General features: G+C 42.9%; 3 protein-coding genes across 4 annotated transcripts; 1 reads left to right on the top strand and 2 right to left on the bottom strand.

The window, feature by feature from the left end:
* The first annotated feature begins 6089 nt into the window (after nt 1–6089).
* LOC115759149 (E3 ubiquitin-protein ligase TRIM33) lies at nt 6090–8220 on the top strand. 2 transcript variants are annotated; one of them, XM_030700002.1, is made up of 2 exons: nt 6090–6413; nt 6485–8220. In XM_030700002.1, the coding sequence occupies exons 1-2, from the start codon at nt 6224–6226 to the stop codon at nt 7669–7671; spliced, it is 1377 nt and encodes a 458-aa protein (XP_030555862.1). In that variant the 5' UTR covers nt 6090–6223; the 3' UTR covers nt 7672–8220. The 2 variants fall into 2 exon arrangements, with proteins under 2 accessions (XP_030555862.1, XP_030555864.1); XM_030700004.1 differs by having other exon boundaries at nt 6100–6413; nt 6488–8220.
* A 473-nt stretch (nt 8221–8693) lies between these two features.
* On the bottom strand, nt 8694–11454 carry LOC115758338 (protein hook). Its single transcript, XM_030698912.1, has 7 exons — nt 10626–11454; nt 10435–10561; nt 9815–10378; nt 9505–9623; nt 9388–9440; nt 9146–9322; nt 8694–9077 (listed from the first exon to the last, which is right to left on the bottom strand). Exons 1-7 carry the CDS (start codon nt 11381–11383, stop codon nt 8839–8841), a joined length of 2037 nt encoding a protein of 678 aa, XP_030554772.1. The 5' UTR covers nt 11384–11454; the 3' UTR covers nt 8694–8838.
* A 183-nt stretch (nt 11455–11637) lies between these two features.
* Nucleotides 11638–12605, bottom strand: LOC115758339 (uncharacterized protein C1orf50 homolog). The gene is made up of 4 exons (XM_030698913.1): nt 12465–12605; nt 12141–12298; nt 11921–12082; nt 11638–11867 (listed from the first exon to the last, which is right to left on the bottom strand). Exons 1-4 carry the CDS (start codon nt 12520–12522, stop codon nt 11688–11690), a joined length of 558 nt encoding a protein of 185 aa, XP_030554773.1. The 5' UTR covers nt 12523–12605; the 3' UTR covers nt 11638–11687.
* Between the last annotated feature and the right edge of the window lie 168 nt (nt 12606–12773).

Here is a 12773-nt window from a genome sequence, read left to right as displayed (position 1 = left end):
TTTTTTATTTATTCCATTTTTGTTTTTTATTTTGTATTTTCTAACGCCACTGGCATGCGGCAAAGTTCTATGAGTTGAATTTGTGGTTGGCGGCGACGGTGGTTTTAGTTGATTGTTGTTGGCTTGCGACACAGAGGCGCGGTGCCGGCACAAGCCAGTCATTTAAGGGCAGAGGATCAAGCCAGCACACACACACGCACACACACATGCAGAGCCGTCGAAAATGTTTGTGTATATACATACAATATATAGTTGATATATAGGCAACCTTTTGCACACTTTTTGACGACGGAGTTTACACAGGCCCCTGGCATATGATTTTGTGAACCTTTTTTCAACGTCTCTTTTTTTTGCCGTATTTGCTGTCTAGCTTATGTGCGTGTCAGTCAATTTGACAGTGCTGTTGGTTTATTTGAAATTTGACTAAAAACGTTGCCTAGTTAAGTGGGCAGCTGCATAACGAAGCTGGCGGCCCAAAAGAGTTGCCTAGTTAAGTGCGCAAACTAGAAATTGTTCATTTCGCCGACGTTTTCAAATTTAAAATAAAGAAGAAGAAAAATTCTGTTGCCTAGTCTTAAGCGTCTGTAATTGTTCTTTCTGTTGCTGTGGTTGCTGCCGTTGTTGTTGTTGTTTTGTATTAGCGCAGCCGACGGTAAAACTTTCAACACCCAGCCACCCACACAGACAAGCTGCTCACACACACCAATCCTCCCTGCCCCCTGCCCCAGCGATGACGACCCAAAATCCCAAAACGAACAAGCGACACGCGCCCTAGCGCCGGGGCTTGCCACGGCAAAAGCACAGAGCATGTCGACGACAGACGCCGCTGCCAGGGCCAACATTAGCATTGAAGTGTGCAAACGACGCCACCCACAGGCACACAAATAAATATACACACACACACACACACACACACACACACACACAGTTTCACAGAGCAGGGCAGTCAGCAGTCGCCGCCATGCCACGCCATGCGGCAGTTGGAGCACTCACGCAAATTTCAATTTTTTTCACACCAATGGCTCTTGCTTGCCCTCTGCCCTTGCCACATTGCGGTTTTGTGTCTACCCGACAAATTGGTCGCAAGTGATTTTGATTTGATTACCCAAATGTTGCGTCCCTTAGCCCGTTGGCGTCTTGCAAACGCAAACTCTGTCATTTTGTAGCACTGCTGCAACAACATTTTTTTTGCTTTTCTTATCGATATCAATCGATATTATTTTAATTAGTTTCGTTTTGCTTCTTTGCTTAACGCGCCAATACTGAGTGCGCATTTACAGTTATTCTCACTCACTCCTTCTTGCACTGCTTTAGTTTTTGCGTTATTCAATTATTGCGAGTTTCTATCGTTTTCTTAGAATACCTTATTTCTAGTTATTGTTTTACGAATTGGTTTTATTTGTGGGTTGTGTTTTGCCGCCATGCTGCCTGTTTTCGAAGCACGCGCCACGACAGAATCGCACACAGGCATACTTATAACAACACGACCCGTACATGCACACACACACACACACACACACATACCCCAACGAGCCAAAACTCACACAAGCACAAGCACACAAACGTATTGTACGTGCTTTTACTCACACCGTGTGGCGCACTTCCTTTGATTTAGTCATTTTTCTCTCTTTAGCCGACAACCAACAAGCCATGTGGCTCCTCTGCCTGTGCCAGTGCCAGTGCCAGGGACCGCACGTCGCTAGCTGCCAGTCGCCAGCCGCCCATTTGGCAGTGTGCGCACTTCCGACGATTTTGCTCAGTGTGTGTAGAGAAGGTTGCCCCAACGGTCCTGGGCTGTTATTTTTTTGCTGTTTGATTTTCATTTCTGTTTTGCTACCAATACCTTTTGGCCACTTTTGTTATTGTTGTTTTTGCTGGCTGGCTGCCGTTGAAGTATTACTTTGCAGCTGCCACATTGCGGTAGCGCGATCTTTTCACTACTGTCCATAACTTTTTTGCATTCTCTTTTGCATCAGTTGTTTCTTAGCTATCGTAACGATTGATACGATTAATATCGATACATTTTGCCAGCTGATAATGAAGCACAAATGTTATCGAAATGATCAGCATCGATACTCATGGACTTAAGCAGCGCATATGCCGCTTCGCCTAGGCCGCATATGCGACTTATAAAACTGAATACTCAAGTTGCATGCTCACACATACACACAAACACACATTCATATATAAAACGTTTGGGCACTGGAGGGACACCGGCGGGTGACTGGGGGCTTAGTGTGAGCAGTCAAGTCGTGCAGCAACAAGAGCACGGGCAGCATCAGCATCAGCGGCAGCATCAGCGACAGCGACAGCTTTGTTGCTGTAGCTTAGTATGGGGCTCTGGCTGCTCTGGTTGCCCGTCCCGGGACTCGGTGTGGCTATAAACGATTTATGTGTATGCTTGTGAAGGCCAAGCGCCACATGATTTCATTTCACACCCACAACCCAACCCAAACCGCCCACAATCAACGGCGGCATTCAAGTCATCGTTCAGTTCAGTTCAGTAATTTTACAGACTGCGGCATCAGCTGCCAACGCACAGAAGCCAAGAGGAAGGCTGACTGCCTGCCTCACTTCTATGTGAAATGTGAGCGGGCGGATGTCATTGTCTGTGTATGTATGTGTGTGTGTGTGTGTGTGTGTGCTTTACAGTTGCTGATTGCATCTGTAAAAGTGCATGTCGCTAAGGGCTGACAGTTCGACAGTTTGTCATTGCACAAGGCGAGCGTCTAGACAAAACAGCAAGCGGGCAATGCTAATTAACAATTTAGCTTAGATCAAACGCTGTTGGCAATGCGCAACAATAGCCGCTAATCAAGTAAAAGTAATGCCAACTAACGATTCTTTTTTACTAATGGCCTGCCTGCTTGTGCACTTAAATCGTTGTGAAATGTAGCATACTTTTTTGGTGATGCGTTTTTTATATACTCTGAAAGCGATCAGAGAAATAGTAATAAATTTATGATAACTGAGAAATTATGATAAATAAAAAATAAATACATATATGCTGGCAGCACATTGATCGAAATCTACAGATTTAAAAGCATATCTGCAATTTGTGCCTTTTGTCAACGAACGCTGTCGCCGTGGCTCTGATAGCTGTCCAAAGCAACGCCATCCTTTTGCCCACATCGATGTCGTATTTATCTAATAGTCCCTGCTGCTGTCAGAATGGTCTACGTCTGGTGTTGATGCCCCATGCTACAGGAATTGCTGTCGCCTGGCTTATTATTTGCCACGACTGCTGTGGCGCTAAAGTTTCGCCTCGTTGGTGTTATGATTTCAATGTGGGTTGCCGAACGGCACGACGACCCCCGACCCCGACCCCAAACCCACAATCGCAACCGTCATCGTCAGCATCTCCGCACAGACACACACACACACACACACACATACATACCCATGCGCACACCCACCCCGCCCACGCTCACACCAGCCCGCAGGCCACAACCATAGCTAACTCGCTGGCTGGCCTGGCGGCGTTTGCGCAGGCCACCCAATAGACAACATTTTTACATAGTTAGGACAATGCTACAAAGTATTTTAAATTTGATGCCCAAGTTAATTCGGAATATTTTGATATTTCATACAGCCTTGCGGGATTTCTGCCTACATGCCTAAATTATGAGGTATTTGAATCAGAAAGGAAATGTTAATATTAAACTTTAATTAAAATATTTTAATACTTGAAAATCTCAATTTTTGCATTCTAGGGATTTTTTTTTTTGTTATCAATTGTTTGTTTTTTTTTTTAAATCGTTTTAAAACATCATTTGATCCTTATATTTGATCATTATTGTGCCCATAATTTTTCATACTAAAAACAAATATTGCCACTTACCATGTTTTATATACATCTGAAACAGAAAATAGACATAGAAATATATATTTAAATATCTGCATATATTTTAAATTAAAATACTTTTACTAAAAACCGAATCATATTCTTATAGAAAAAAATGTTTGTTGGCATATTTTATTTGTGCCTAAACGAATTGATTTGTACGCTAGGGTGTGTGTGCGTGTGCATGAGGGTTTGTCAGAGTGTGTGTGCTCGTATGTGTGTGTGTGTGTGTGTGTGTGTTTGTGTGAGGGGCGCGCGTACGTGCGAACTTTCTGTGCTCGCCAAAGCCAGACATGGTCACGCCGTCTGTCCGACTGTCGCTGGCGGCACGTCGACTGGCTGACATTTGCCGCATTTGCCAACGCCCAGCCGCCCACAACTGGCAACATGCCGCCGCCGTCGTCGTTAAAGCTTTGCTGCCGTTGTGTGAGTTCGTATATGTGTGAGTGTATGTGTGTGTGTGTGTGTGGCAACCATTACCACAACCACCATTAACGTGCCAGGCAGTCAGCCAGGCGTTGCTGTTGCCGCCGTTGCCACTGTTGTTGCTGTTGCTTGTTCTTGTTTTTATTGTTGGTTGACTCCAATCTGCTTTGGTTGCTGCGCCACACGACGACGACGACGACGACGACGACGACGGCGACGGCGACGGCAACGGCGATGGCTGTGGCGAGCGCCAGCCCAAGAGCCATTCAGTCGGCAAATTTTGTACGAGCTATGCGCACCACGGCGGGCGTCATAAGCGACGGCAACCAAGTAAAAACGAAAAGTCGAAGTACGTTTCACCGTTACGCTTACCGTTAGCTTCTGTTCGTTCAGTTCTGTTCAGTTCAGTTCAGTTCAGTTGAGTCGAGTTGTGTGCAGTTCGTTTCGGTTTTTAGTACTCGGTTAATGCTCGGCCAGTGCGGACGTCTCGTCTCGCAACAAATTGTTTAGCGACGAGTTTTTCCTGTTGCGGTATTTAAACGTCTTCAAGCCGTTCAAACAAAAAGACGTAATTTTGTCCGGCTTGGATTTTGACTTTGGCGCTTACAACCTACGGCAAACTGTCCAATTTAGTTACCAAATAATCTGAATTGAATTGTTACAAATTTACGCGTGTGTGTGGAATTCATTAAGAGTTCGGCAAAAATGACAAAATGACAGCAAAACGTGATAAGGATTACAATAAAAATAAATCAACAGCGGGTAAAAATTATTAATTCTATTTCAAGTTTGAAAACCAAAAAACTATTTGAAAAAGAATATTAATGTGTTAAAGAAACAAAGTTAATCGAACAAAGGTTTCGGCATGGATTGCTCGGAAAATTTCGACCTTATAAGCTTCAACTTCAAGAATGTGACTTTCATACTAAATGTTATATCAAATAACTAAAAGTCGATTTCCTACAAGAACTATATAGAAATGAATAACAGGCATTTATGAAAAGCTTTTAACTAAGCGTTACACATAAAGCTGGGTTCTAAAAAGAAATGCTACATTTATGAAGAGAAAGAAACTTTGAAAATATGTTGAACTGTATGTTTCCATAATATTATAAGAGTGGACAATTTTTAATGGGTTCTGGAAATAAAATAACAAGTACTACATCATTATTCTCGACTATTAACTAGCTTTAGTATTGGACAACTTTTTTTTTTAAGAAAAACTGTATTTAAAGCAAAAACCATTTGAATTTGGAATATGAAAAATCCCAAACCGAAAACTAGAATTGTCTTGTTTTCGAATCTGAATATCGTAAAGCTTGAAATTTGCTATATCAGAAATATTTGATATATTGTAGCATACTTTTTGGAGTATCGTTTTTTTTTTTAACTAAAGACAAAACCGAGGCATAATATATTAGTTCGGATAATATACTTGTAAGAATCGGAAATGAAAAAAATTAATTTCTGAAATTATTATAGAAAATAGAACTATTCGAATCGGAAATGTATAAAAATTAATATCTAAAATTATTATTTCTAAGGAAATTTTGTCTTACGTTTTTGAAAGTTCTAAATTAAAAATCCCCAGAAAATGCCTTATGGAAATCTCTAAAGTTGGCATATGTTATGTTAAGTTCAGTCTTTTAGTTTATATATATTTTTTATGGAAAACTAAAGCTTTAAGAAAAACCAAATGATTGCAAATTAGAAAAGCCAGCAATTAAACTGAAGCATTCCAATTTGTGACCGATTATTTGGCTTATCTATATTCAATTGACTATTAAAATTTTATTTAATTGTAAGTCTTACCTTATAATTTGAATTGCAGGCCTCGGATTCTCCGCCTCCAGCTCAACCAATGGCAGCGGCATCAAATCGATTGGTCTGGTGAGCTCCTCACAAAATGTAACCTCGTCGCAGGACATTAGCAAACGTACCAATAAACCACTCATGGAGAAGCGCAGACGTGCCCGCATTAATCAAAGTCTGGCCATACTCAAGGCCCTCATTTTGGAGTCGACCAAGCATCAGAATGCGAAAAATGGCGATGGCCAGGCGAAGCATACGAAACTGGAGAAGGCGGACATACTGGAGCTTACAGTACGTCATTTTCAACGGCATCGCAATCTGGATGATCCAAGTAGGTAGCTTCTCGCATTTTGTTTGCACCCGATCCGTTGCCCAAAACTGAAGCTTGACTTTCCCGCACAGCAGCTGTGAATAAATATCGCGCCGGCTACACCGACTGTGCACGCGAAGTGGCACGGTATTTGGCCACGCCGGAACCGCCGCCAATGGGCAATATGCCGACGCTGGCGGAGCCGGGCTCCAAGGCGCGCCTGCTGCGGCATCTGGATCAATGCATAGCGGAGATCGATGTTGAGATATGCCCGCATACAACGACAGCCGCCAATTTTGCGGAGAGTCCGAACAGCAGCAGCCGGACATGTTTTGATATTAAGAAAACCCCGGCGCCGACCGAGGAGCACTCGCTGGACTACAGCAGTCAGGATTCCAATCCGCTCGATTACAGCAAGGGTCTAAAGCTGGGCGAGACGCCGTTGCTGGTGGTCGGCGATCAGCGTGCAACGCTGGCGCCGCAGCAGGATGAGAACAACAATCGCGGTCAACTGGCGCCGCCAGTCCAAAACCAGATCCCAACACAACAACAGCAACAGCAACAACAGCAACAACAGCAGCATCAGCAGCTGCAACAGCAACAGTCGCCGCCAAGCGGTGCAGTCATCGAGCTGGGTTACGAGCACGATGCCAACAAAGTCGTCTGCGTCAATGTGCTGGAACAGTACAAGCAGCAGCTGAAGGCCCAGTCCCAGGCTGAGGGCGTGCCCGCCAATGGGGGCGTGCTGGTGCTTCCTCCGCATTATGTGCAGCTGGCCGCTGCCTTGGGTCTGAGCGCCCAGCCCATGGTGGATCCGATTGCCACACGCACGGATTTCGAGCGTCTCATTGAATTGCAGCGCATGCAGCCGCATCTGGCCGGCAAGTTGAGTCCCAACTTTGCGGGCAGCCTGGAGGCGGCGCATGTGGCCGCCGCTGCGGCCGCTGCCTATGCCAATAGCATGGCCAACAATACCAACGCAGCGGCAGCGGCAGCAGCCATGCTCAATGAGCGACCCGCCTCGGTGGCCTCCTCCTCGGCGGCATCGGCATCGGTCAGTTCGGGCGTCTCTGAGCTGAAGTCGGCGCCGGCGACGCAGCAATCCTCGCCACGCTCGGAGAGCGGCATCGGTTCCAACGAAAATGAAACGCTCGATGCCAGTCCGCAAACGAGCAGCGCGGCCAGGCAGGCGTTGCGGCTGCGCCAAGAGGAGGAGTACCGGGCACAACAGGTTGGCGGCCAGCAGGTCATCGATGAGAGCATGTGGCGGCCCTGGTAGAACACAGCGGCCTTGTACAGTATCGATGGTATAGCTTTTACTAAGTGTGTATACATATGTCTATATAGCTATCGTGGCTCCAAACCAATTTTATCATTTCTCTTCAAGATTATGTGAACATGATCGATCATAAGCGAGGACAGCTGCAAGAACCGAACCTAAAAGGGGATCGCGCCATTAAATTTGTTGGTGATTTTATCATTGGTTTTGCAGCCTCGATAAATATATAAATATATATACGAATATGTGTGTAGACTGCGCAAATTTGTTGCTTTGTTATGAAAAATATGACGTTTTCTTTTCGCTCCTAACTAAAAGCCACATATTTTAGAAGTAAAAAAAACAAACAAAAAGACACCCTATTGTTAAGCTCCTGCTCGTATATGGAAATTCATGCACGAGATGCAAATTTTTAAATGCATTTTTCACGTGTGCCAATGCTAAAAAAGACTCTAAAAATACAAAAATAAAACATACATAAAACGAAAAAACCTAAAACCTAAAAACTACACGATCCTAATTGTATAATTCCAGAACTATTTATGTTTTATCCAAATACCTTGCGTAAAATGTATCAAATACTGAAATTAAAACAACAATAATGTTAAATCTATAACGAGAAACTAATCTTTTGTTTTGATTTGAATTGAATACGATTACGGGCTTGGTAAGCCGTAAGCCTAGTTCAGCTTCTTTCGAAGATTGTGCGAAGGTTTTCTATAGATCTGTGCGGGACAAAAAATCCTTGGTTGACAAGGATATGGATATTCACGGAAATATGTTAGTTCCAAAATTTCAGAATCTAGTTTTGTGACAAATATATATTGCGTTTACACGGACGGACAGCATGAGTGATATAAATACAATCTAAAAACATAAATTTAAAGTTAAAATTATTCTCTATAGAGACTTGTGCACTTTTCAAACCCGTTTTTCTAGGCGTCAATAGAGCTCTCGTATCACAACCCGTACCGTATCTTAACTAATACAGTTTTATTTTCGAAAGGTACACCATGTATATATAGATTTTTTGGAAATAAAATAGATTTGATAATCGTTTACAAATCGCGAATAAATAAGGGTTATATAAATATGCATATATACGTACGCTAAAAACGAGAACAAATATTGCGTTTAAAGAACATTTAACTTACGAAAAAGCCACAACTACTTTGATTTCATTGTAGTTAGGGGTTTGCGGGGCGCCGATTGTCGCTGGCGCGCCAGGAATGTTTGTCCCGAGCCCATTAATAGGGCCAGTTTCGAGTCAACCGCATCGCGTTGAGCATTAACGCCCAGTCTATAGAAAGCGCTGGCCATTAACTGCTCCTCCATGCCGCTCATTTTGGTTTTCGATTCCTCCTCAATGACATCGACGCTCTTTTCCAAATTGTTTGCCTCCATAACTGCAAGTTGAGTTGGTATTTTAGAACAAATTCAACTATATATATGCATTCAAATGATTTAAACAAACCACTGGCTATGCGCGGATCTATATTTTTGATAACTTCCTTGGCTCTCTCGATGCATTTGCGGTACTTGACTTCGAAGGCCATTAGTTCCTGCTCCCGTGTGGCCAAAGTAGACTCCAGTTGTGTTATTTTGCACTGCATTGTTGAGTTTTGAGTAGACGATTCCTCAATTTGAAGTGCTGCAAGACATTCGATAAACAATCAAGAATATATATTATATTTAAATCAAATAATTGAGGCTTACTTTTTTGCTCATTAAGCTCCATTAGCTGCTTGATTTGTTTGCTGAATTCATTTCTGTGACAAAGAATGTTATATATTTAGTTTTAAATTCATTTAAAAGTATAGCTAGAGTACTCACTCCTTCAGTATAGGATCATCGCTTTGCGAGGCATGCGATAGGGAGAGTATCCGCTCGTTGGCGGTCTTCAATTGTTCACGCAAATGCTCGCAGCGTTTATTTGCATCGTCCAGCAGTTGCTGTAATTAAAAATAAATATTTTTAATTGATGAAAATAAGAAAAAGCCTGCAACAAAATGACGAGCCTAAGCAAAGCTGAGGACGATGGCAAACATGACTAAATGAACTCGGCTTTTGTTGCTGATCACAAATTCATGTCGGAGGCGTTACCTTCGATAGCTTACAATTATAAAAATTATAGTTAACTTACCGCCAAAGCTGTTTGGCCACCTTGACCCTCGCGCAACGCCTTGTTCTCCGCCTCCAGACGCTGCATTTTGTCCATCATAGCTGGCGGCTGTAGTTCCCGCGACATTGTTGTGCCGGTCAAGCTGCCAGAATTCGTGGACAATTGGCCGCATTTTAGCTCATCGAATGCCTCGCGCAGATTGTCGCGCTCCTTGAGTAAATTATCTTTTTCGCGTTGCAGCGCCAAAGTTTTGCTCTCCAAATTCTTGTTGTCAAACTCGAGCTTGACATTTTTGCTGCTCTCATTGTCCAGTTGGGCGTGCAGATCTTGTATCTCCTTTTTGAAGAGCTCAACTTGTCCCTTTGTGTTGGCATAACGTTTGGCATCCTCTTCGAACTGTGCATTCTGCTGCACATAGTCAGCGCTGCGCTCCTCAAGCATTTTGACATGCTTCTTAAGATCATTGTACTCCTCAAGCTTCTTCTTGTAGGTTTCCAGCTGGGCCTCGCATACCTTTAGCTTATCTGTGGATTCGCGCAGCACATCCACCTCATCCTTTAGAGCGGTCAGCTCTGCGGTGCTTTTCTGTCAAAAGTAATCAAACATGAATTTCTGCTCTGGCAAATGGATTTGGCACCCACCATTAGCTCATCTATGCGCTGCTGCATGTGCAACAAGTCCGTCTCCTGCTGCTGTGCCTTAATTTTCAAGTCCTCACGTGCGCCCTCCGACTGCAGCAGCTCCTCCTTAACTAATTCCAGTTGACGTCTAAAGGAAATCAAATTATTTATAATATATATAACTATATAAATTAAGATGTTTTAGTGCCCACCTTAGCTCATTATAACGCACGGAGCCGGCCTGTATGGGACCAAGTGAGACGCCATCGTCGCCAATTGTATTGTGTTCCAGCCGTGCGAATTCCTGTTGTAATTTTTGCAGCTCCTGCTGTAAATTGGTTTTCTCATCGATAAGCAGCAGCATTTTCTTTTCAGTTTCAAAACACTTTTGGGCCATGGCATCGCGCTCCTCCAGTGCCTTTGCATTGCCGTCGAGCATGCCGCTCAAAGAGTTGCGCGACAACGAGCTGACCACGCCGCCCTCTGTGGTCTGGCGTGTCGAGGATTCAAGCTCTTGAAGTGCACGCATTATGTTCGCCTGCAGCTCCTCCTCCAGGCACATAATCTCGCATATATATGACTGCTTCTTGGCGCAGTTAACAGCACAGCCGAGGACCAGCTGCAGCAGGCGTTCCAATTCACTGAGGTCACACTTCTCAGCTATGGCCTGCACATCCGGCTTGACAAAATCGTGCTGCAGCGTATAATTTAACACATCACTGTAGTATTCGTAGACGCCCTCGACCACTTTCTTGAGATTACTCATACGCAAACGCCAATTACCGCCGACAGCGCTTGATTTAATTTTCGACAGCCACGAATTGGTAAATGATTCGGGTGCAAATTGATTTAATGCCTGCGCTAGAGCAACGCCATCGGCCAGCTCCTCGGCATTTGCATGCGGCGCGTTTAGATTGAGCGTTTTGAACCACTCCAATAGACTATAATACATTCCGTTCTGTGTGGACATCGTAAAATTGAAAATGATATGATAAAACCGAACAGCAAAAAGTAGAAATTTTCACAGAAAAAATAACACAGCTGCTGCAGCGTAAACAAAACAGCTGCGCTCACGATTAAACGATTAATTATTAAAACATACCGATATATTATCGAACAATCGATAAATATGTGAGCGGAATTCCTACAGGTATCTTACAGTTAAATGTTTATAAAATTCGTTTCTAACTTAATATTAATATTAAAAATTAATTTAGCCTACTATTGACATGTGTGATGATGACATGCATCCGTCATTGAAATTTATTATGGCTTTAATTATTTGTAACATTAAAATCAATAGCTAGTGTTGTACCGTTGTCGCTATTTATGCATTTCTCCACCCATTTAAGCTTATCATCATGCTCCTTTATTTTATTAATCGGTGTCCAGCTTAAATCATATTCGAGTCTATAGCTGCCCTTATATGATTGGTCCACAGAATGATTCCATTCCTGCAATAAATTATATAAATATAAGACATTTTTGAACGGAAAATAACAAATACTTCTGGTGACAGCATGCTAAAATAGTTCTGGCCAGTGGCCCTTTGGTAAAGATGATAGATATGGCCGGGTTTCTTGGCAAAATTACAAGCGGCGCTGTGTAGTGTTCGACTCTCATTTGACTCCTTAAGTATATTCATAGCTTGTGCTTGCAGCATTTTTATCTAAGCGAAAATGAACAGAGTTACGCGCAGGTCTATTGTTTTGCAGAACAAGGCTTACCTGATCCAGTATAACGACCAATTTCTGGCTGGTGCTGTGCTTCAGATGCTTGTCCGCCGTTTGTATTTGCTGCGCTAGATTAATTATATCAGTTTCATCGTGCATCGAGACACGCATAGGATCCAATTGAAATTGGGGGTTTCGCTCCACCAATTGAGCTGCGTTTGAAGCAAGATTATGTCTTAAAAATCTTTACAACTATTCTTATCTACGTGGCAGTACACACATACATACATACATACATTTTTACAAACATATGTATGTACATGTACACAAACTACAAGCAAGCCTATTTATGCCTATTGAAATCTATCCTTTACTTACCTTTCTTGACTGCTGATTCATAAGTTAACTGCGTGTCCATTGTAGAACTCCTTTTCATTACACGTGCATTGATAAAGTTTAAAAATTTAATTAAACGCAGACCGAAAAATAGGACGTGTTTACTACGAAATTTACGCAAACAAACAATAGCATGTGTTAGAAGCGATACCTATCGATACCAATATCGCTGTAATCGATTACTACTACGCGCCAGCTGACCTGACATTGAAAAATTCTCAATACAGTGGTGGCCAAAAAAAATAGAACGTACGTTTCTAACATTCACTAAAATTTGTGCGAAGTTCTAAA

This window comes from Drosophila novamexicana, unplaced genomic scaffold (assembly GCF_003285875.2).
Source record: "Drosophila novamexicana strain 15010-1031.04,08,12 unplaced genomic scaffold, DnovRS2.1 tig00000193-arrow-pilon, whole genome shotgun sequence".
Taxonomy (NCBI): domain Eukaryota; kingdom Metazoa; phylum Arthropoda; class Insecta; order Diptera; family Drosophilidae; genus Drosophila; species Drosophila novamexicana.
Note: the sequence above shows the minus strand (reverse complement) of the source record. Positions and strands in the feature narration are given on the sequence as shown.